This window comes from Aphidius gifuensis, linkage group LG6, assembly GCF_014905175.1.
Source record: "Aphidius gifuensis isolate YNYX2018 linkage group LG6, ASM1490517v1, whole genome shotgun sequence".
Taxonomy (NCBI): domain Eukaryota; kingdom Metazoa; phylum Arthropoda; class Insecta; order Hymenoptera; family Braconidae; genus Aphidius; species Aphidius gifuensis.
In genome coordinates, this window is record NC_057793.1 from 317,164 (window position 1) to 341,110 (window position 23,947).

The 23,947-nt window shown below is 25.8% G+C and overlaps 5 protein-coding genes across 5 annotated transcripts; 4 read left to right on the forward strand and 1 right to left on the reverse strand.

Annotated features, from left to right (window-relative positions):
* Positions 1-95: 95 nt before the first annotated feature.
* LOC122858602 (AP-3 complex subunit mu-1) lies at positions 96-1,725 on the reverse strand. The gene is made up of 4 exons (XM_044161580.1): positions 1,554-1,725; positions 1,294-1,478; positions 995-1,229; positions 96-906 (listed from the first exon to the last, which is right to left on the reverse strand). Exons 1-4 carry the CDS (start codon positions 1,586-1,588, stop codon positions 96-98), a joined length of 1,266 nt encoding a protein of 421 aa, XP_044017515.1. The 5' UTR covers positions 1,589-1,725.
* A 70-nt stretch (positions 1,726-1,795) lies between these two features.
* On the forward strand, positions 1,796-4,670 carry LOC122858599 (conserved oligomeric Golgi complex subunit 5). Its single transcript, XM_044161577.1, has 6 exons — positions 1,796-1,961; positions 2,033-2,125; positions 2,209-2,333; positions 2,403-3,277; positions 3,358-4,339; positions 4,417-4,670. The coding sequence occupies exons 1-6, from the start codon at positions 1,922-1,924 to the stop codon at positions 4,606-4,608; spliced, it is 2,307 nt and encodes a 768-aa protein (XP_044017512.1). The 5' UTR covers positions 1,796-1,921; the 3' UTR covers positions 4,609-4,670.
* A 153-nt stretch (positions 4,671-4,823) lies between these two features.
* LOC122858604 (C2 domain-containing protein 3-like) lies at positions 4,824-10,311 on the forward strand. Its single transcript, XM_044161583.1, has 3 exons — positions 4,824-8,329; positions 8,413-8,621; positions 8,706-10,311. The coding sequence occupies exons 1-3, from the start codon at positions 4,988-4,990 to the stop codon at positions 10,057-10,059; spliced, it is 4,905 nt and encodes a 1,634-aa protein (XP_044017518.1). The 5' UTR covers positions 4,824-4,987; the 3' UTR covers positions 10,060-10,311.
* Positions 10,312-14,482: 4,171 nt separating this feature from the next.
* LOC122859628 (calpain-A-like) lies at positions 14,483-16,527 on the forward strand. The gene is made up of 6 exons (XM_044163309.1): positions 14,483-14,503; positions 14,593-14,739; positions 14,840-15,039; positions 15,252-15,357; positions 15,441-16,238; positions 16,306-16,527. The coding sequence occupies exons 1-6, from the start codon at positions 14,483-14,485 to the stop codon at positions 16,525-16,527; spliced, it is 1,494 nt and encodes a 497-aa protein (XP_044019244.1).
* Positions 16,528-18,505: 1,978 nt separating this feature from the next.
* LOC122858605 (probable ATP-dependent RNA helicase DDX10) lies at positions 18,506-22,104 on the forward strand. Its single transcript, XM_044161584.1, has 5 exons — positions 18,506-18,650; positions 18,958-19,073; positions 19,168-19,383; positions 19,460-21,456; positions 21,532-22,104. Exons 2-5 carry the CDS (start codon positions 18,972-18,974, stop codon positions 21,644-21,646), a joined length of 2,430 nt encoding a protein of 809 aa, XP_044017519.1. The 5' UTR covers positions 18,506-18,650; positions 18,958-18,971; the 3' UTR covers positions 21,647-22,104.
* Positions 22,105-23,947: the final 1,843 nt, after the last annotated feature.

The window sequence follows — 23,947 nt, forward strand, 5'->3', positions numbered from 1 at the left end:
ATCAATTTATTGAATTACGTATGGAATATGTATGTATATATATTTATAAAAGAAAAAAAAAATGAAATAATATTTGATGATAAAAATGATGATGATTACATTCTTATTTGAAATTTGCCAGCTTTTGTTATGTACTTGACACCCTTGAATGGTTTATATTTTTCTCCATACATATCAAGACCATTAACCTTGAGTCCAGATACAGCAAGTTGATTTATTGTAAAATGTACATTTATTGCAGGATTTGATTCAGATACAGTTGCACCATTTTGTATTGTTATTGAACCACGTAAATTTGGTAATTTTGATACATCAATACGACCAATATCCCAAAATAATACTCTACTAACTGGATCAAATGAATATTTACCTTGATTTGGTACAAGTGTACAATTTAAAACAATTTTTGGCATTGGAATTTCAATTGTAACATTTTCAACAGTTCTTGCAACTGTACCACTGTTCCATAATTTTGGTCCAACAGTTATATCAAGTCTTCCACCACCTGGTTCTTTTAGACTAATATTATGTCTAACATATAATGGTATTGCAACAGTACTTTGTGATCCAATATGATAAGAAAGAAGACGAAAATTTCCATCAGGTGGAATAAATGATAATATTCTTTCTGATTCCCATCTTTTAAATCTAACACAAGGATGAAAACTAACATCATCAAATAAACGTGGATTCATAAATGACAATGTTAAATCAGGCATTCCACTTAATTTAATACAACAATCAATGTATCCTTGAATTTCAGCAAATACTGTTGATCCAGTTCTATCAATAATAGCATCAACTTCTTCAACAACATCAAAGTATGCCTCATTTGTCGTGTATTTAACACCAGTACGTCTCCATGGTACATTTGACAATTGTCCACTTGGTAATACCTCACTGACACTATTTAATTGAATAAATTCAACGTGTTAATATATTATTTTATTATTTATTATTAATTTGTTTGATGATGATGATGATGATGACTTACTTGGATTTTCCAGTAACAGTGTTGGCAATTGTTCTCAATATATTTGGTGGTTTAATGAGCTCCTTGAGTATATTTGATTCTGTTGCAAGTGGAAAACCATTGTCCAACATTTCATCGAGTAATTCATAAACAACAACATAGTTTTCCTTGATTATTGTCTCTGTACATTCACTGAAATAATCTTCAAATGTATCAACAACTCGATGAAGAAATTCAATGACAAATAATGGGGGAACTAAAATATAAGAAAATTAAATAATAAAATTGATTGAATGATCAAATTAATATAAATTAATTACCTTCAGTTGTGCATACAGCAACAAAAAACATGTTACATCTATAAATACTTATGAGATAATGATGTGGTGTTGCTATAACTGGTGGTGTATCTTCTGGTGATAGTACTCTTCTTTGTTGATCAAAAAAATAATCACACAGTGATCTGGCCACTGCACTTTTCCAATGTTTCTCCATAAATACATCTCTATTAATTATAAATTAATTTGTTTATTTAATTACATCTGTCAAATATTTATCTGTCAAAGATTTATCAACTTACCCAGATGAATTTATTATAAAAAGACTATTAATCATTTTGATTTACTTTAAATTGACATTTAATAGATATATTTTTTTTATTGATTAATATCAATAATAACAATAATAAAAACAAATATTATAAATATATAAATAATAATAAACAACAATTTATTGTTTTGTTGGAGTTTTGTGAAGTTTGCACAAAATCGAATGTCAAATGTATCGAAATTACATCGATATGAAGTCAAACAGCTGATTAGAAAAAAAAAAATAATAATAAACACGTGTACAAATGTTGTCAATTTGTTAATGTCAAATGTCAAATATAAATAATATTTATAAATAATATGATAATTTAGTTAAATTAATAAATAAATAATAATAATAATGGGTGATAGTTTGGATGTTGAAAAAATTGAAAATGATGGTAACTTACTTGTTTGTTTATTAAAAAAATGTCAACAATAAATATTTACATTTGAATTTTTTTGTATTTAGATTTTTTCAAGCAGTTTTTGGAACCAGGTGTTGAGCTAAATGATGCTACTAAATTGTTGACTGTTGCACAACAATTAAAAAAGCTAGAACTAGGTTAATAAATAATTTTTTCGTCAATTTTACATGATGATTTTTGTTTTGTTGATTAAATTTATTTTATATTTTTTTGATGACAGCTTTGCAAGTGTTGGATGCTGAGCTGTATAATCAAGTTATTACAAATCATGAGGATCTTCTTTCACAAGTAACATGGGTAGAAAAAATTGAAGGAGTACTTGCAATAATGCAGGGACATGTTCAAGTTAGTACCAGCAATTATAAGAAAATAAATTTGCCTGGTATATTTTGCAATTGTTTTTAATAATTTCAGAGTTTGTTGTCGGCAGTTGAACATTTGAGAGGTAAAATAGTTGAACCATTTAATCGTATAGAAGCTCAAACAATTATACTACGACGTCTTCATGAAACATCAGATATTTTACGAAGAGTTGGAAGAGTTCAGCATTTACTTCACTCACAAAAACTTGTTGCTCAAATAAGTAATCCAGATCGTAGCTCAGACATAATTGCAGCTGCAAAAAGTATTCGTGAACTTGAAGAGCTAATGGCTGACAGTGATCTAAGTGGATTGGATATTATTGCTGATGATCAACAGTCTGTTAAATCATTAAAATTAACAGTTAAAAAAATAGCAACAGATGCATTGTCATTGGGTCTTCAGCAATCAGACAGTACCAAAGTTAGCATGGCAATTCAAGTATTTGAAAATTTAGAAATTTTAAAAATAGCTGTTGATAAAATTACTGAGCTTGCACTTGGTGAAGTTGAAAAAGCAGCCAAAGAATCATTGGAGGTATCATTACCAGTTAATCAAGATACTACAAAACGTGGTGGTCCTGGTAGAGCTGCTCTGCCATCACCAGGTACATCTGGAAATGTTCGTACAAAATTATGGGAAAATCTTGATCGTTTATTTCAAGAAACTGTTTACACTCAATGTGTTCAAATTGAATTACTTGAAAGAATACTACTTGAACATCATACCAAAGAATTTGATGGTTTTTCACATAAATTTTGGAATGATGTTACTGGAAAATTGTCAAAAATATTTGTTGAACGTTCACAGGCATCTTCACTTGTCAAGCAAGCTTTAGAAGGTGAATATCCAAAATTTTTAAGAATTTTTTTGGACCTGAAAAAACGTCTTAAGGAACGTCTTCAAGCTATTGGAACTTATACAATTGGGTAAATAATATTTATCATGATTTTTAAAATTAATTAAAATGTATGCTTCAATTGATTTACATGATTTAATTTGTCAACAGACGTGATATACTTCAACCATTTGAAAATGCATATTTATCTCGATCAATATCTCGACTACTAGATCCAGTTCATACAATGTTTTCTGCAGATTCAGCACCAAGTCAAGATGAAATTGATATTTTAATTCGTACAATAACAAGTGAATTGAGTGTTTCACTTGTTGATGAAAGTTTATCAACAATTGTTGCAAGAAATGTCGGCAAAGCAATACGTTTATTTTGTTTAAAATGTGAACAAGGTTTAATAACAGGTGGTGAAGCAAGTCAAGTGATTGACACTCAAACACCAGGACAACAAACAAATGCATTACTTGCTAATCTTCTTTTTTATCTTGCAACACAAACAACTCGTGTTATATCAAATTTAGCTGGAAGTTTGCCATCAGAAGGTGCCTCTGTTATTGCAACATCTCTTGAAGAAATAAATAAATTAACTAAAAATATATTATCACCAATAATGTCATCAATAAGTGATGCTATTGAAAGTATTATTTTAACAATGCATGATGACAGTGAATTTAGAGAACCAAGTAGTCCACTTGGTCGTGAAATTCCTTATTCACTTTATATGAGAGAACTTCAAGCATTTATTCTTCGTTCAGTTACAACATTTTTATCATCATATAAAAATCAAGTTGTTGTTGCTGAATGTTGTCATGTTGTTGCATCAAGATGCATTGAATTATTTGTACGACATGCTTGTCTTGTGAGACCACTCTCAGCATATGGCAGAGCTAAGCTCATTGCTGATTTTGGACAAATGGAAATTGCTCTGGCTCCGCTGTGTCGAGGTGGACAATTGGGAACACTGGAACAACAGCAGTATCGTACACTGAGAGCATTGAAGGCCCTGTTACCACTTGGACCAGAAAAAATGGTTGAAAAAGTTGTAGAAATGAAAGGTGAAGGTGGTGTACCAGCTTCTCTTGTTTTACTTAATTTATTTTCTGGTGCACCACCAGAACTACAGTCACCTCATCAGGTATTATATTTATTTTTTATTATCCCTCATAAATATTAAACTAAATTAAAATTTATATTTTTTTTTCAATTAAACAGAGTGCTGGATGGTCTATCAGCAGATTGTCACAATGGATGGACAATCATCCAAGTGAAAAAGATCGTTTGGCATTAAGCAGTGGTCCATTGCAACGTTATGAATCAATTATTAGACAAAAAAATATAACATCATTTCATCCTCTTTTTCCATTGATGACTAAATTAGCCAACTTGGGTCAACAGACAAGCTAGTTTGAAACTGTGTTGATATTATATTTTTACTTGAAGTTATTAATAAAATTAAAATTACAATTATATTATTTGAATTTTCTATTTTATAATTAATCATTTGATACAATTTTTTAAACATCAAAAGCAATCTGATTCAATCTGATCTGATCTGATCAAATCTGATTCTCCTGGTGGAATTTAATATTTAATTTTATATATTTTTTATGGCGCTTTTGTCGTAAAATTGAAGAACTAAAAGTCATAAGCCTATCAGGATTGATCAGGATTTCATATGTCAAATTGTTGCTATAACCCCAAATTTATTTCATAAAAATATATACAATGCAATACAATGTTTGTTTATAATTAATTGTGATTTGTAAACAAAAAAAATATTATAATGAGTGAAAAATTGTGTTTAATGAGATCATTACCACCTCTTGTCGAGGGTAGAGTTCATGGTTATGTTGATTTAATGATTGATGAAATAATATTGAATAAAAATATAACACAAAACAATGTAATTGTCATGGCAAATTGGTGGGGTGAAACTGACAGTGCTAAATTCAAACCACTTGATATAAACAATTACCATCACTATCCAAAACAAACAAATATCTTGACAACATATTCTATCAAAACAAACATTGACTTGTTCAAGGAATATTTGAACAACAGTGAGGCTATTGAACTTGTTGTTTTGACAGAAGAGCATCAACAAGTTCTTGGTACAGCTCAAATAACTGGTCTTCTAGATATTTTTTTAAATAAAACTTTTTCACAATATTTACCTATTTTTGATGAAAATACTGAAAAAATTGGTGATGTTCATGTCGAACTTACTCTGGATATTCTTCACAAAGATAAAAAAACAAAAGAACACAAATTAAAAGCTGAGATTAAAGATCTAGCTGTCAGTAGTGAACCAGATATATCAAGACAATTAAATTTTTACAATTCAAAATTAAAATCAAGCAGAAATGATTACAACACTGCAGTATCTTTGAGTTTAAATAATTTACAAAATAATGATGATAATATTTACAGATCAATATTAAAAGAAAAAAGATACAATGTAAATTCATCAAGATCAAAATTTGATGCTGATATAACTGATAAACTTGTTGCCCAGGTTGTTGCAAGAGCTAAAAAATTACGTGGTGTTTTAAAACAAGAAACAAATAGTTATTATGATGACGATGACGATGATGTTAATCATCTTGATATAATGAAAATAAATTCAAGTTTTGAAACATCAATACCAGCTGAAAATGAAGCTGTTCTTTATAAATATTTTACGGGTGAAAAAATGACTAAAACAAATGAACAAAAAGCATTAAAAACACTTCGTTCATATTCACCAACACAAAGTTTAATTGAATTGGCTGCTGAAACAGTTGGTAATAATAAAACGAATAAAAATTATACAAATGAAAAACAACATCGACAAACAACAGATAATTATAATCAAGAAAATAATAACGATCAGCGTTTAAATAAAAAAATATTAAATCCAATTGATTATGTTGATAGTTTGAGAATAGCAGTTGAATCATTTACCCTGACATCAGCTGGTTATCGTCGTGTTAAATCATCATGTTTATCACGTGGTGATCAAGTACCAGTATCAGTCACCTATTTCGTTCAATACAATGGCTCATTTGGTAAAAAGAAAACCAACAAAACATCAACGAGTGATAAAAAGTTAGTTAAAATGACATCAAAAAAACAAATTGACCAAACTATTTATTTTAATCACGAAGCTGTTTATGATTTGCAAAAAAATTATTTACACATGGATATGCCACTTAAATTTAGTATTTATAATCGTCATTTAAATCAACGTACACCAACAGAGCTTGGTATTGGCTCAATTTACATTGGTGATGCATCAAATTCATCATCACTAAGTTCAACTCAACGTCTTGCTATTATAAAAAAAGGTATTAAAGTTGGTGAACTCAAAGTAACTGTTGAACTTGGCTGTGATAAAATACATTTTGGCAAAAATTTTGTTGAAGCTGTTACATCAGCTAAAGAAAATATACCAGTTTTTGATAATTCAAGTTCAAATTCAAGCTCAAATAATACACCAGTACTTGATAAATCAAATTATAAATTTAAAACATTAACTGGTAATAATAATACAAATAATAAATCACAACATAATACTTGCTCAACAACACCAACAACAACAACATCATCAGTACCATCAACAGCAACAGCAACAACAACAACAACTGATAAAAATACAAAATCAAGCAAAAAAGATAAACCAATTATTAAAGTTGGTATTAAAAAAAATTTAGAAGAAAAAATATTACTTCATGGATTAATTTACATTGGTGAAGGTGTTGATATACCATCAACAAGTACATATCTTGTTTGTCGTGCATTTTGGCGAGAGGATCGTTCATCAAGCCAAGTATGTAATGACACAACAAATCCATTTTATAATTTTCATCAACTTGTTCCATTAATTTACGGTCAAGAACTTCTTGAAAGAACAAAAGACAATTGTATTATAACTGAGGTTTATTCTAAAAATCCAACTGGTGAAGATCATTTTATTGGTATTATTAAATTATCACTTCATCAGTTATATTTGGCATTTAAAGATCCACTTGTTTTGTCACATTTACTTGTATCAAAATATCCAGTAATAAGTGTTGATGGATGGGTGCCAATAAATCATCCAGTAACTGGTAAATCATGCGGAAAAGTATCAGCAATTGTTGCACTTGGAACTGCTGAACAAATTGCATTTTTAGAAATGATCAGAGGTCTTCGTGATTCATCAGTTAGTGGTGGTGGTAGAAGAATATCAGATCGTCAAGAATCAAACAGTAAAATAAATAAACATTGTCAGACTGAATTAAGTCCAGCTATTGATAAAAATAAAAATCAAATGACAAAACAAAATGATGATAATAATACAGGTGATAAAAATAGTGTGTTACTCAATGCAATTGTTAATAAATTAGCACAAGCACTTACTGTACCAAAAACAATGAGTACAAATCAACAAGTACAAACGTCATTCAATTATTCTGCTGATAAAAATATTGATGATCATTGTCAACAATTAAATTGTGTTGAAGAAAATAATGACAATCATATTGATAATTTTAATATTGAGCTACATCGAAGTGTTGGAGTTGGAGCTGAATTTATTGAACCTTCCAATCAACCAAATTCAAATGATGTTAGCACAATTATGTCACAAGTTAATGGACCAATTGATGAAATAAAAAATAATGAGTTATCAGTTATAGATGAAAATGATGGTAATCAAGGAATTAATGATTTTGAAATAGTTGAAAATGGATTATTCAGAGCTGTTGTTGAAATTGATTGTGCTTTGCATTTACCACAAGTTGAATTAATGGGAAAGTCTGTTGATCCTTGCACTTATGTTGCATTCAAAGATATCAAGAGTTGTTCTGATGACATGAAAATCATTGAAACACAAAATTTATTTACAAATATATGCTTATTTGATTGTAATCCAAAATACAATTGGCAATCTCATGTTAAATTATCAAATGATTTATTAATAAGTGATGAAAAAAAACTCGTACTAAAAGTTTGTCGTTTGGTTGATGATAAAATTGATATTGATAAAGACATTGTCATTGGCTTTGCAACAATTGATTTGTCAGTATTGACTTCTGGATTTTTAATGGTTTCTGGATGGTTTCATATTATTGATTTTAATGGAAAATGCAATGGACAAATTAAGGTATTTATTTTTAATTTATATTTAGTAGAAAATATATATTTTTAAATTAATTTTTATAAATGTTTTTTTTTTTTTATTTTTAGATCAGTGTAAGACCACTTGACAATATTTCAACATTGAAAAAAAATGAAATAAATTCAATTCCAGCTTGTCAATCAAATTTATCATCAGTTAATTATAATTTTACTGATAAAAATTATGAAAAATCAACGAAAGAAAATTCAGAGCCAGTTTTAAATATTGGCCTTGGACTTGGTGAAGCTTCAATGTCATTTTTATCACTATCTTTAAAGTAATAATTTTTAATTATATTATTTTACTAATTAATTCATTAATAAATATAAAATAATAATAAATTTTTTTTTTTTTTTTTCAGTCAAAAATTAAGTGAATTGGATGAAATTAAAAAACGTCTTCAATCACGATTGGAAGATGTAACAAGTAATGCATTTGAGGATAATGATGACGATGATATTTTTAATATTGATGAAAATGAATTTGAAATTCTTGATCAAGATTGTGATCATCCAGAAATTGATGATGCTGTTTTGAACAATCCATCTTGGTTGAGACAAAATACACAACAAGATTCCGCTGTACTGACAAATCAAAATACTCCAAGTGATAATTCTCCAATTTTTCATAATGATGTTAATCCAACAGACACTGGTTACTCGTCAACAACATCAACAACAACCACAACAACAAACATCCAATCAACCACTCGATCAAATTTAATAACAAATGGAAATTATAATTATTACAAACAAGATCAGTTGCCAAAAGAAAATCACTCAAATGGCATTGTAAATTCATCAAAATTAAATGAAAATACAAATGGTAATAATAATCATGATGAAAATATAAAAATGACAAATCAATTTGAAATAAATAATCCAATTCGTGGTACAAAAATGCATATAAGTCATTTACTTGAACAATTATCTACTCAATTGACATCATCACAATCATTGCCAATGACAAATCCACCAATGAAACGTAACATAATGGATCTGCTGAGTAGTTTACGTCAACAAAATAATAATTATCCAAATGACATGATCAAGTGTAATCGTGAGGCAAATGTTAGAACAATTCCAACACAAACTGATGACAATAATAAACAAGATACTGAAATAATAAATAATATTGTTGACGATGAAATACCAGCAAAAACACAAAAAAGAGATCAAATAATTGTTCAAGATGATGCATCATCAGCACTATTGATAAATCCAAATAATCATGTTTATTATTCACAATGTGATGCTGGTGATTTAACGCTTGATACATTGCCAAATGATAATTCTCCTGTTGATAATTATGGCAATACAGTTGATGCAAAATATTCAGAGACAAATTCACATGAAATTCTTGAACCAAATCCAAGCTTGTCAGTACAAAGTGGTAGCTTACGTGTGACACCAACTGGTTTGTCAAATACAAATATTTTTGTGAATAATAATAATGTAACTGTTATTGATAATAACAATGATGGAATGATTGGTAACAGTGAGAGTATTGAATCAACAAATACAATAACATTTGATAATACAATATTACAAACAGACAGTGAAATTGATGATAACAGTTCATTAAATTCTTCATTAACAACATCAGTATCTAATGTGTCTAGACAAGCACCTGATGGTGGTAATCCAGTTGAAGATCCAAGTAAAATTAATACAATACCAAATTATCTTTCAGATAATGATTCATCAACAAGTTAAAAAGATATGTATATTTTTTTTTCTCATTTTAATAATGTAACTGCAATGTAATTATTATTTCATTTGTATTTTTAAATATTAGATTAGTTTTTGTTGGTGAATATAATAATTATGAAAAATATAATTATGAATATTTTGAATATTTTTCAATAATTTTAATAATATTTTTTATACTATAATCTTACTGTAAATATTTTTGCTTTAATAATTCATTTTTATCATTGATAAATAAAAATTAATAATTGCTTTAAATAATTGTAATTATTTTTACATACCTACTTTCCCTTTTTCCAATAAATTTTTTTTTTTTTTTAATTATTTAAATTCTCACAGTGTGAAAGTCTGTAAAAGTCTAAGCATTGCTAACTAAAATATTAATTATTAGGTACCAAATAATAAAAATAGATATTATATTTTAAAAAAAAATTATTTTCAAGACAAAAAAATAAAAAGTAAATAAAAATAAATTGATTGCAGGTAGTAAATATTTAAATAAAATAATACTATTATATTTATTCTTTTTTTATTAATCATTATAATGACAATATCAATATTAAAAATTATTAATTAATATTTCAATGCAATTTTATATTAGATTAGTGATAAAGTTATTTTTTTTAATCATTAATAATAGCAATGTGACTGATATGGATGACAAAACCTGACCACCTTTAATCTTTCTAAATTATTAAGTGCATTCTTGCCAGCATCTGTTATACGTGTTTTAGTTGTTACTGGTGCAGATAAATAGTTTAAATTTTTAGCATTATTACTGAGATTTATCAAAAATTCATCTGTAACACCAAAATCAAAATCCATAACTAGGCTCACGAGGTTTTTCAAATTTGTAATTGGATACATATCAATATTAGCGATATTATTCCCAGACATTTGCATTTGATACTCATTATCCCAACAACTAGAGAATGATAGATTAACCAAATTCTGCATTCGGCCTAATGACTCGATTAATGGTTGATTTAGTTGAAATCCATTTATATGAAATCTTTTTAAAACAACAAATTTAAGAAAAACCTGAAAAATAATCAATTTATTTATTAATAACTAAATAAAATTTTTTTATTGTGTTAATAAAAATTAATAATAATTAAAAGCTTAAAATTACCGAAGCCAGTGAATCTGATAAGTCGACGATATTTCTTTTTAAATAACATTCAAGATAAAAATATTCCAAGGTTCCACCAACTTGTTCCAATGACTTGATTAAAGTCTCTGGTAGAGAATTATAATTGTTTCGCCATTCAATACTCAGCGTATTAAGATGGGACATATTACAAAAAACATTTTCAAAATCTCGATTGTGAACTTTTTTGAAAGCCAATAAAAGTGTCTCAATATTTGGACAATTATTATTTATCAATGGCATTATTTCAGAAAAAGGATAATCTTCTACATTTAGCTGTGTTAAATTATATCCACAGAAATTAATTATGTATTTTAGATCAATTACTTTTTCATGTAAATCATTGATTTCTAACTTGATTTCTTCATCTCCATTTTCACCGTCATCTTCAACTTCAAAAATATATTCTTTACAGTCTGAATCGACGAACCCGTTAGATCGATTTTTGCATACTGAAAAATTAATTAAATATTAATACAAATTTTTTTTTTTTTTTTATCGCCTAAATAGTGTTAATTTTCTTACTTTTTTCTAATTGTGGTAGACCCTTAAATAATGGACGCAGCTGAATCATTCGCATATCATATTGTGCTGATACTTTGTCTGATGAGTTTAACTGTAAGCAAAAAATTAATTTATAATTATAGCAATTGTCAGCCTCATCAATAATTATTACAATATATCACAATGAAAAAAAATAATTAATATATGACTTTGTCAGCTGGGTTATTTAATGAAATTCTATTCTATTCTAATATACATAGGTAAATAATTTAAAACTTACTTCGTCCTGGGAAAATGAAATCAACTTTTCACGACACTCAGTTGGACTTGAAACAATACTCATTTTGATTTTACATGTATATACATATATTTTATCTTTTTTTTAATGCACTATATATATATACAACTGGACTCGACTGGACTTGACTGCTACTGATGTTCTTGACACGAGTGTTGACTGGTGTTGACTGCTGAATGAAGCACATGTGTATTTTACTGTAAATATTTCACGATGCAAATTTTAGGTTAATAGGATAATAAGGTTTCACTGGTAGCTACTGATGATTTTCCAGATGATTTTTTTGTCCAAGGCACATTACAATGAATAGAGGGCGGGGGTACAAAAAATTGAAATATAATACACAATAATAAGATTCTGTGATAATTTAAACAACTGATAAAATAAAAAAGTTTAAAATTTATTTTATTTATTTTTTTAAAATTATTATAAGTATATATTTAAAATTCATAAAATTATTTTCAAATAAAAGCATACTTTTATAGTATAAACTTTAAAAAAGTTTTTTTATTTTTTTACTTTCAAATTTTATTTATTCATTTTACAAATAAAAAAAGTAATAATACTCAAATTCCTGATGATAAAAAATATTATCAACTTAAATAATTAAATAATTATCAACTTAAATATAAATAAAACAATTGTACTGGCTAGAACCTGTTTTTTTTATTTTTTTTTAATAATTATTTTAAAGACAAGACAATAACAGCTGAATAATAATGAATTGATAGCAATTGGCAAATATTTAAATAATAATATTATTATATTTATTTTTTTTTTATTAACAAGTATTATCATAAAAAAAAAAAAGAATGAATAAATTGACGAAAAATTTTTTTAATTTATTTTGTTTACATAAATTCATGGATTTCACACGTAATTTTTAGTCATAATAACATCAAGATTGAATGTTTACTGAAAAAAGTTTTGCTACCTTAATATACCAATTTTAAAAAATATAAAAAATATTTAAAAAATTTTGTTTTTGAATTATTTCTTCACACATAAAACTATAATTCATACAAAATTTTGAGCCAAATTGCATTACGATCCGATGTATATTGAAAAAGTTGTGCTAGCTTAATATGTCAATTTTTAAAAAAAATATAAAAAATATTTAAAAAAATTTTCTTTCAAATTTATTTCTTCACAGATAAAAAACACATAATTCGCACAAAATTTTGAGCCAAATTGCATTACGATCCGATGTATATTGAAAAAGTTGTGCTAGCTTAATATGTCAATTTTTAAAAAAAATATAAAAAATATTTAAAAAAATTTTCTTTCAAATTTATTTCTTCACACATAAAAAACACATAATTCGCACAAAATTTTAAGCCCAATTGCATCGAGATCCGATGATTATTGAGAAAGTTGTGCTAGCTTAATATTTGAATTTTTTAAAAAAATGTAAAAAATATTTAAAAAAATTTTCTTTCAAATTTATTTCTTCACACATAAAAAACACATAATTCGCACAAAATTTTAAGCCTAATTGCATCGAGATCCGATGATTATTAAAAAGTTGTGCTAGCTTAATATGTCAATTTAAAAAAAAAAAATATCCAAAAAAATTGGATAGAGTGCTGACTGCTGAATAAAGCACATGTGTATTTCACGATGCAGCTTTTGATTAAGCTTTTTTATTTCACCAGAGGGCTGCAACAAGGATACATTTATTTGATACATGAAAGAATAATAATGTTTCAACAAGTTTAAACTGGTTGAAACTGGTGCCCGGCTTTTCCAGATTATTTTCGTGCAAATAGCACATTACAATTAATAGGGGGCGGGGGTACAAAAAATTTAAATATAATACCCAATAATAAGATTCTGTGAGAATTATAGAAAAAAAAAAAAAAGATTATCTTTATAAACAAATGATATTGTATAGGCTTATAATTTCTTGTACATACTTGAATATGACGATTATTTTTTTCAAGGGAGTGCATATGGAAATAAAAACCGATAAAATTAAAAAATTTCAAAATTTATTTTATTTATTTTTTTAAAATTATTATATATTTAAAATTTATAAAATTATTTTCAAATAAAATCATATTTTTATAGTAAACTTTAAAAAAATTTTTTTATTTTTTACTTTCAAATTTTATTTATTTATTTTACAAATAAAAAAAAGTAATAAATCGAATTCCTGATGATAAGAAAATTTTTTTTTTTCATAAAAATTATCAGTTGAAACAGAAACAAAACAATTGTACTGACTAACAAGTTAACTATCCAACAATTTTTCATATTTTATTTCAAAGTGTATTATATAAATATTGTACACGTGTATATATAATTATGAAAATAAAATATATATTTTCAGTGATTTTGCTGAATCAATTTATCGGTAAATAAAATTTTTTAATCATATAATACTGTCTCAATTAATTTTAATCTTTGTATATAATTTTCAAGGTCATTGTAGTACCATTATCAGTTATCGAAAATCGTTATCAGATGACAATGATATGCCAGTGGAAAATGTCCAGGTCACCTGAGCTGCGCTATTTTAATTTTTTTTTTTTTTTTTTTTTGAGCTCACATATTTATACTTTTAAAAATTGATTAATTATTTCAGTTGATGCAGTACATAGATGGTGAATTTGTTAGATTGCAACAGCAAGACTACAATGATCTACTTGAAAAGACACGAAAATCAGGCGAGCTATTTAAAGACAGACAATTTCCAACAAAACTATCAATCTTCAGTTACAAGAGACCCACGGTAGTAAAAAATGAGAAAAATAAAAAAACAATATCTTGTGTATACAGATACAGGATATTTTCTAATTTTTTATATATACATATTTTTTAATTTTCTTTAGCAACTTTCAAATAATCCAGTTTTATTCATTGAAAATAAACGTGACAGAAGTTTTCACCTGAGACAAAGATTACTAGGTGATTGCTGGTTTTTAGTTGGACTTTTAAATCTAAAATATCATGAAAATTTATTTAATTTTATTGTGCCATCAAGCGATCAGTCATTTGAAGAAAATAAATATGCTGGTATATTTCACTTCAGGTAAATAAATATAAAAAATATTCATAAAAATTTTACGACAGTAAGATAAAAAATGCTATACCTATATTTTTTTAAACAAAATATGTAAAAAAAATTATTTAATGACCTTAGAAAAAAAAAATAGATGACTAGAAAAATAATTTTCTATAAATGGTTAATGTAATTTTTTTTTTTTTGTCGAAAATAATTAATTAATAATTGATTTTCATTAGATTTTGGCAGGCTGGCAAGTGGGTTGACATTGTCATCGATGATCGTCTTCAAACTGTCGGAAAATTTCTATGGTATACATCTTTAAAAAGTTCCAATGAATTTTGGGTTTGTATAAAAATCTCAATACATTTAATAATAATAATTTGTTTGATATATTTTTAATTATACTGTATATAAATGAAATTTAGGTGCCTCTAATTGAAAAAGCCTACGCAAAGCTAAACTATCGATCATACAAAAAACTTGAAGGAGGTTTTGCTTCAATAGCGATGCAAGATTTATCAGGATGTATTCCTGAAGTATACATTGTTGCAAGAGAATATAAAACATTATTTGAAATTATTTATAATGCAAAAATAAGACAGACAATGATAAGCTGTGGCTCTTATAACGAAGAGACATTGAAAAAAAAAAATAAAAAAAATTCTTTAAATATTGTTTTAGGACATTATTATGCTATTACAGCTGTGAAAATAATTAAAAAAAAAACTGATGATCGTGAATTCAAATTGATACGTATTAACAATCCACATGGTTCAAAAGTTTCAATTCGTTATCCTCGTAAAATCAAAAAAATATATACCGAATTTAATGAAATTAACCGAGTTGCTATGAAGTCTGAATTACAAATACAAGTTGATGGAGAAAGTTGGATTTTGTACGAAGATTTCATAGACTATTTTGAAACTGTTGAAATTTGTAATTTAACACCAAATTCAGTGATCGGTGATATTTACACAGTAACGACAAATAAAAAATTGTCGTTATCAGCAAAAGAAGGAATATTTATGGGAGGAACCTCGTCGAAGGTAGTAAAAGTAAATGATGTGCTTACAATGAAACCACAATATCGTATTGTATTAACTGAGCCAGATGAAGGTCAAGAAAATGATAATACATGTAGTATTCTAATTAGTTTGTCATTAAAATATCAACGTGATTTAGAAAATTTTATCAGTACAAAATTAGACATTACTATTCTATCAGTAAGTTAAATTATTATTATTGGATTTTATAATTTAAAAAATAGAATTAATTTACGTGCATTTTTAGTTTAATGAAACTGAGGAAAATAAATTACAAAAACCATTGCGTAATTATCTTTTACATGGCCCAAGTTATAGCAATTATATAACTTCAATGTCTGGACAATTGAGTAACCGCTTGACTTTAAAATTGGGTACATATTATATTTTACCGTCAATTAGAAATAATATTAAAGGAGCAACTTTTTATCTTCAAATAATGTCTGAACAAGAAAATATTTTAGAGTAAGTTTTTATTTATTTCTTGAGTACAAGTATGATTGGTTTTGTTGTCTTCATTAAACAAATATGTATATAAAAAACAAATTAAATTATTAAATATATATACATGATTATTTTTTATTTATTTCAAGGGTGTATGATCGAGATATTTATGTACCTAGCATAAATGAAAAGGTACATACTTTAATATCAGAAAATATTGAAAATAAAGATAGTGAATTATTTTTTAAAATGGCAAAAACTACAAAATTTTATAAAAATAAAATTGATAAAACGATTGATTTCAAGGGCTTGTATGATATTTTAAAAAATGATGGATTTTCATTAAATAAAAATTGTAGGTATAAATTTTTATTGCTATTACTTATTAGATATATTTTGATTAAATTTATTTTCATTTATTATCAACAGGTCACACTGAAATTAAACTTGATGATGAAATAATTGCCAAGTTAAAATTAGTATTAGAAACAGAAAAATTTATGCAAAAAAAAAAATTGTCTATTGAAAGAATAACAAAAATATTATTAAAACTTGAAGTATAGCTATTAATTATTTTTATTTATCTTAAAATTTAAAAGATAAAAAATTCTTATTTTATCGTTATTTTTTTTAGGAAGAATATGAGAATTTTTTAGAACAAGGACATCATGCAATGATCCATATTCTTTTTATGATACGTTTATTTAAACAAAATGGATATTTAATACAGATTGACGAAATTCAAAGTATTTATTATAATTTTGATACAGAAAAAGAACCAATAAATTTTAATGATTTTATATTAATTATAATGACTTTAAAAAGTAATCTAGGTAAGAAAAGAAAAAAAATAATAATTTCATAATTCACTTTGTAATTTGATTATACATTATTTTATTGAAAGGATCATATTGTGAAGAAATAAATATTAAATTGAGTCAAGATTTAGTTTCAATGGTCGCTGATAATTATGGCTATTACAATCATTATGATGAATCCTTTTTTTATCTATCAAGAATTAATATAAAGGATTTTAAAAAAATTATTCAGTTTATCAAGCAATTAAAAGTAAATAAATATTAAAAAGTTTTTTAATAATTTTATATTTATGTTAATGTAATTGTGGTTTTAGAAAAAATTCAAGAAATATGCATCTAAATCATATCGTACTGTGCCATTTACAAAATTGAAAAAACTTTTTGATTCAATTGATTATAAATTAACATATAATATGATTGCAACTATATTTCAAACTTATGGAAATGGCGATGATATTTTTTACCATGAGTTTGTACAATCTGTTGTTGATGTTACAAAAATATTTGGTAATTGTAAAATATAAATTAAATATATATCTCTAAAGATTCCATGCATACATGAGCCAATAATAATTATTATTGGCTTATGTATGTATAGAATCTTCAGAGATATTAATAATTGCTCGAAATAACAAATTTTTTTATTTCAGCAAAAGTACCGCAACTTAGAAGCAGGAAAAATGATAAAAGCTTCCGTGATAATCAAGATAAGTTGTTTTGTGATTATATTAGAAAAAAAAGTAAGCCAATAAACCAAAAGGAACCTAGGTAACTATCATTTAGTACGAGAGTAAATTATTTTTCCACGATTTATTTTCAAATTTTAGACTATAATAAGTAACAAGGAATTAATGAAAAAATTTTTTATCATAATTTTTATGTATAACTATATCATTGAAAACAAATAAATAAATAAATAAATAAGTAAATAGATAAATAAACAAATATATATAATTATTTTTTTTTTAAATAAAACAAAATTAAAATTAAAAAAATTAATTGTTTTTCGTAAAAATACGGTAGAAATACGGTAGAAATATTTCTCCGTATTTCTCCAGTCGAAAAAAAAATTCAAACGAGAAAAAATATTTCTACGGGGGCATGCGCGAATTGCAACGCACACACGCAGCCAAATTATATATGTGTGTGACTGTCTCTCTCTGCCACACACTGCCACAGGTGCTCTCTGCTCTCAGTCTACACTCTCTAAATTAATGTTTACACGTGTTTTTTAAAGCTCATATAAATAAAAAAATTAAATGTCAAAAAAGTGTCTTATTATTACTCCAAATATTGTGTTAATAAAATCGCCAATAAAATAGTGTAAAATGTAAGTTAAAAAAAAAAAAAATTACAAAGTTTTATTTATTAATCATTAATCATTATTATTTCATTGCAATTCAAGTTGGTTGAAATAATATTTTTTTAAATTCATTTTTAACCTAAATATCCAAATTACATAATAATCATAATTAATAAATAATTAATTTATAATAACAGTAATAATAATACATTGTTAATTTATATAAAAAAAATTTATTTTGCTTTATTTTTTATTTTTTTTGTATAAATTTTTTCTTACATGTGTTTATAACCTATGAATTTTAATATATGTTGACTTTTTTAAATTCATACAGATCTACATAAAAATATGGCTAAATCAAATAGACAAAAAGTACGATTATATCGTCCAAAGAAAAAAGCTATACCTGAAGAACAAGAGATTGCTGAGCTTCAATCAAAATACAAAAATGTAAGTAAAATAAAAAGCATTAAATTAAAATCCATAAAAGTTTTTCTATACCTATAATTATATTTATCAACAACATTATTTTTATTTAACACAGATTAATGTATCAACAATCAAGACATTTGATGATATACCATTGTCATCAAAAACTAGAAAAGGATTGAAGGGTAAAATAAAAATTGACTCAAAGGAATATGAATATATTAACCCAACTGATATACAAAAGGATGGTATTTCTTGTGCATTGGCTGGTAATGATGTTTTGGCATCAGCTAAAACTGGAAGTGGTAAAACTCTTGCATTTTTAATACCTGTAAGTATTATTTGTATTGATTTTAATTAAAGCCAACATGTTGCATATGTTAATTTTGTATTTCATTAAAAATTAGGTATTAGAAATTCTTTATTGCAAAAGATGGACACGAGATCATGGACTTGGTGCTATAATAATATCACCAACCCGTGAATTAGCTGCTCAAATATTCAATACACTTAAGGCTATTGGACACTATCATGAAGTGTCAGCTGCTCTGATAATTGGTGGTCAAGGTTTAAAACATGAATCAAAAAGAATTGATCAATGCAACATAATAATATGTACACCAGGAAGATTACTTGATCATATGGATAAAAATCCATTGTTTGATTGTACATCAATGCAAATTCTTGTACTTGATGAAGCTGATCGTTGTCTTGATATGGGTTTTCGAGAACAAATGAATGCTATTATTGAAAATTTACCAGAACATAGACAGACATTATTATATTCAGCTACACAAACAAAATCAGTTAAAGAATTAGCAACATTAAGTTTAAAAAATCCAGTTTATGTTAGTGTTCATGAACGTTCAACACATGCAACACCTAAAGATTTAAAGCAGTATTATACAATATGTAAACTTGAAGAAAAGATTAAACTTTTATGGTCATTCATAATCAATCATCGTAAATATAAGTTGATTATATTTTTTTCAACTTGCAAAGAAGTTAAATTTATTCATGATGCATTTCATCGAATTAGTCCTGGTTTACATTTAGCAGCACTACATGGAAAACTCAGTCAACCAAAAAGATTAGAAGTTTATGATAAATTTTGTAGTAAACCAGATGGTGTTTTATTGGCAACTGATATTGCATCACGTGGTTTAGATTTTCCATGTGTTGATTGGGTTGTACAGATGGATTGTCCAGAGGATACAAATACATATATTCATCGTGTTGGTAGAACAGCTAGACTTGAAAAAGGTGGTGAATCATTACTTGTATTATTATCAAGTGAAGAGAAAATGATTCAATGTTTAAAACAAGCTAGAATTCCAATAAAAAAAATTATTGTACCAGAAAATCATATTAAAAACTCATCAATACAACAAAAATTAGAGTCACTTCTTGCCAAAGATAATGAATTGAAAAAAACAGCACAACGAGCATTTATTTGTTACATGAGATCTGTTTATTTTATGAAAGATAAAAGTATATTTGATGTTACTGCATTGGATACAGAGGCATATGCTAAATCACTTGGTCTATTTTTTGCACCAAAAATGACAATTATTGACAAAGCAAATGTTAAAAAGAAAGTTAACAAAAATTATAATGCTAATGATGATGATGATGATGAGATAAATGAAAATAAATTAAAAACACGTAAATCAGATGATGAAGAATCCAACAGTGATGATGATTTAAGAATGATTAATAAAAAAAAGAAAAAAAATAAAGCTCCAGTTAAAAATGATGAAAAACTTTTTAATATTGATGAAAGTGATGATGATGACTTTTTAACTATTAAAAAAAGGAATGTACAAATTGATGATATTATTGATGACAAAGAAATGACAAAAGAATCATCAGTTAATGAATCGAAATCTACAAATAAAAAAAAACCATTAACAAAACCAGCTCTTGCTAAAAAAATATTAAAGAAAAAAATTAAAGCAAATAAAAAAATAGCATTTGATGAAGAAGGAGCACCAATTATTGATCCAACTAAAGAAAAAGTATCTGAATTAGCAAGAAAATATGATGATGAAGATGATGAAAAATCTGGAATTGATATTGAACAAGTCAAGCAAATTCTCAAGGAGGAAGATAAATTTGATAAGCAAAGATTTAGAGATAAAATTAGAGCTAAACATCGTGAAGAAAAAAAAAAAGCCAAGGCTGAGAAAAAAGCTGGTAAAAGTAAAGAGGAAGATGATGATGATGATGATGATAATGCTGTTGCTGAAAATCATCCAAGACTTGCTTCAGGAAGTGAAGATGATGATTCAGATGGTCCCGATTTATCTTGGTTGCCTGATCCTGACAAGATTTATGGTCCCAAAAAAGATTCTGATGAAGAAGCTGATGATTCTGAAGATGAAGAGATTGAACAAGTTCACAGGTAAATTTTAAATTATTTAAATATTCATTATATTCATTGACAATTGCTAATTTATTTATTTATTTATTTTAACAGACCACCAAAGAGGAAACTTGTCACAATAAAAGACATCAAGGAGAAACAGAAAAAACAGAAAGTTAATGATATTGTTGCTGCAGAAGAACTTGCTCTTCAATTTTTAAATAATTAAAAAATTATAAAAATGTTTATAGATTTATAATGATATTTTTTTTATAAATTTATTAACTTTTTTTTCTTTTAATCAATAAATATCGTTTATGTTTTGAATCATAAAAATAAAATCTAAGTTTTCGTGTTGATTATTTTGACTTGGATTGGAGAAATTAAATTATTAATTATCACATAAACTATAGCTATACAGCCTAATATATATTCTAAGGAAAAAAAAATAAAAAAAAAGGATTTTAATTTAATCAAAAATAATTATCAATATCTACTTGGAATTATATTGTTGCAAATAATTTAATTTAAAACTATACATATTATTTTGAATAATATTTTAAAATTATTTATCATATTAATTACAAGATAACAAATAATAGAAATATATATTATAATTTTTTTTCTTTTTTTAAATCATTTTGAAGACAAGAAAATAACAGGTGAATAAAAATAAATTAATTGCAATTTGTAATTGTTTAAATTATATTATTAGATTTATTCTTTTTTATTATTAAATACGATAATAATATTAAATTAGTAATTAACTTAATCTGAATTAAGTTCTGAATATTAGTTAGTTAGTTAGTTAGTTGTTGAATATTATATTCAACATTTCAATGCAACATTATATATAACATTGAATTAAGTTATTAGTAATAAACTTATTTTTTTTTCTTTTATAATCATTCTTTACATGGTTTACAAAGAAACGGATTTAATCCTTTTAAATTATTAAGTGCATTCTTACCATCATCTGTTATATATGTATCAATTATAGATAAAGAGTTTAATTTTTTAGCATTATTACAAAGATTTATCAAAAATTCATCTGTAACACCACAATCAAAATTAATACGTAAATTCTCAAGGTTTTTCAAATTCCCAATTGGATACATATTGATTTTATTCTTAAGCATTTGATACTCCTTCCAACAAAAACTGATTGTTAGATGAACCAAATTTTGCATTTGACCTATTGACTCGAGTAATGGTTGGGTTGGTTCGAAACCAGACATATGTAATCTTTTTAAAACGACAAATCCAAGAAAAACCTGAAAAATAATCAATTTATTTATTAAAAATTAAATAAAATTTTTTTATTGTGTAAATAATAATTAAAAATTAAAAGTTTAATTAAACTTACCGAAGTCAGTGAATGTGGTAAGCAGAAGTCATTATTTTTAGAACAACAATCAAGCCTAAAATCTTCCAAGGTTCCACCAACTTGTTCCAATGACTCGACCAAAGTATCTGGTAGATTTGAATATTCACATCCCCATTTAATACTCAACGATTGAAGATGAGACATATTAGAAAAAACATTATCAAAATCTTGGATTTTAAATTCTTTGAAACCCAAGAAAAGATCCTCAACATTTGGACAATTACTTTTTATTAATGGCATTATTTCAGAAAAAGGATAATCTTCTACATCTAGTAGTGTTAAATTATATCCACAGAGGTTAATCATGTATTTTAGATCAATTACTTTTTCATGTGATTCATCGACATCTTCATATTCATCTTTATATATATATTCATCATCATCTTCATCTTCATCAATATCTTTATCTTCATCTTCATCTTCATCTATATTTTCATCTTCATCTTCATCTTCAACTTCAAAAGTATATTGTTTATAACATGAATCGACGAATTCGTTATATTGATTTTTGCATACTGAAAAATTATTTTAATATTAATACAAATTTTTTTTTTTTTTTTTATCACTAAAAATAATACTGTTAATTTTCTTACTTTTTTCAAATTGTGGTAGACCTGCAAATAGTGGACGCATCTGAATCATTCGCCTATCATATTGTGCTCTGAGTTGTTCTTTAAGTTTTTCCATATATTCTTTATACTGGGCATCGTCATAATCTTTCAATGTTGGATCAATAGCTATATTTACTTTGTCGGGTGAGTTAAACTGTAAGCAAAAAATTAGTTTATAATTAACAAAAAACAAATACAGCAACGATAAACTCAATTTATCACTATATATTACAATGAAAAACAATAATTAATATACATAGGTATAATTTAAAACTTACTTCGTCTTGCGAAAATAAAATTAATTTTTCACGCCACTCAGTTGGACTCAAAATAATTCTCATTTTGATTTTATTGATTAATCTAAAAAAAAAAAACAAAAAAGTTTATGTATTATATTATAACCATTCAATTACTAAATTTAAAAAATTTGATGAAGAATATTTGAGTAAATTAATTACACTCAATATATATTTTACCTTCTTTTTAATACACTGTAACAACTGCACTCGACTGCTGACTGCTGAACAAATTT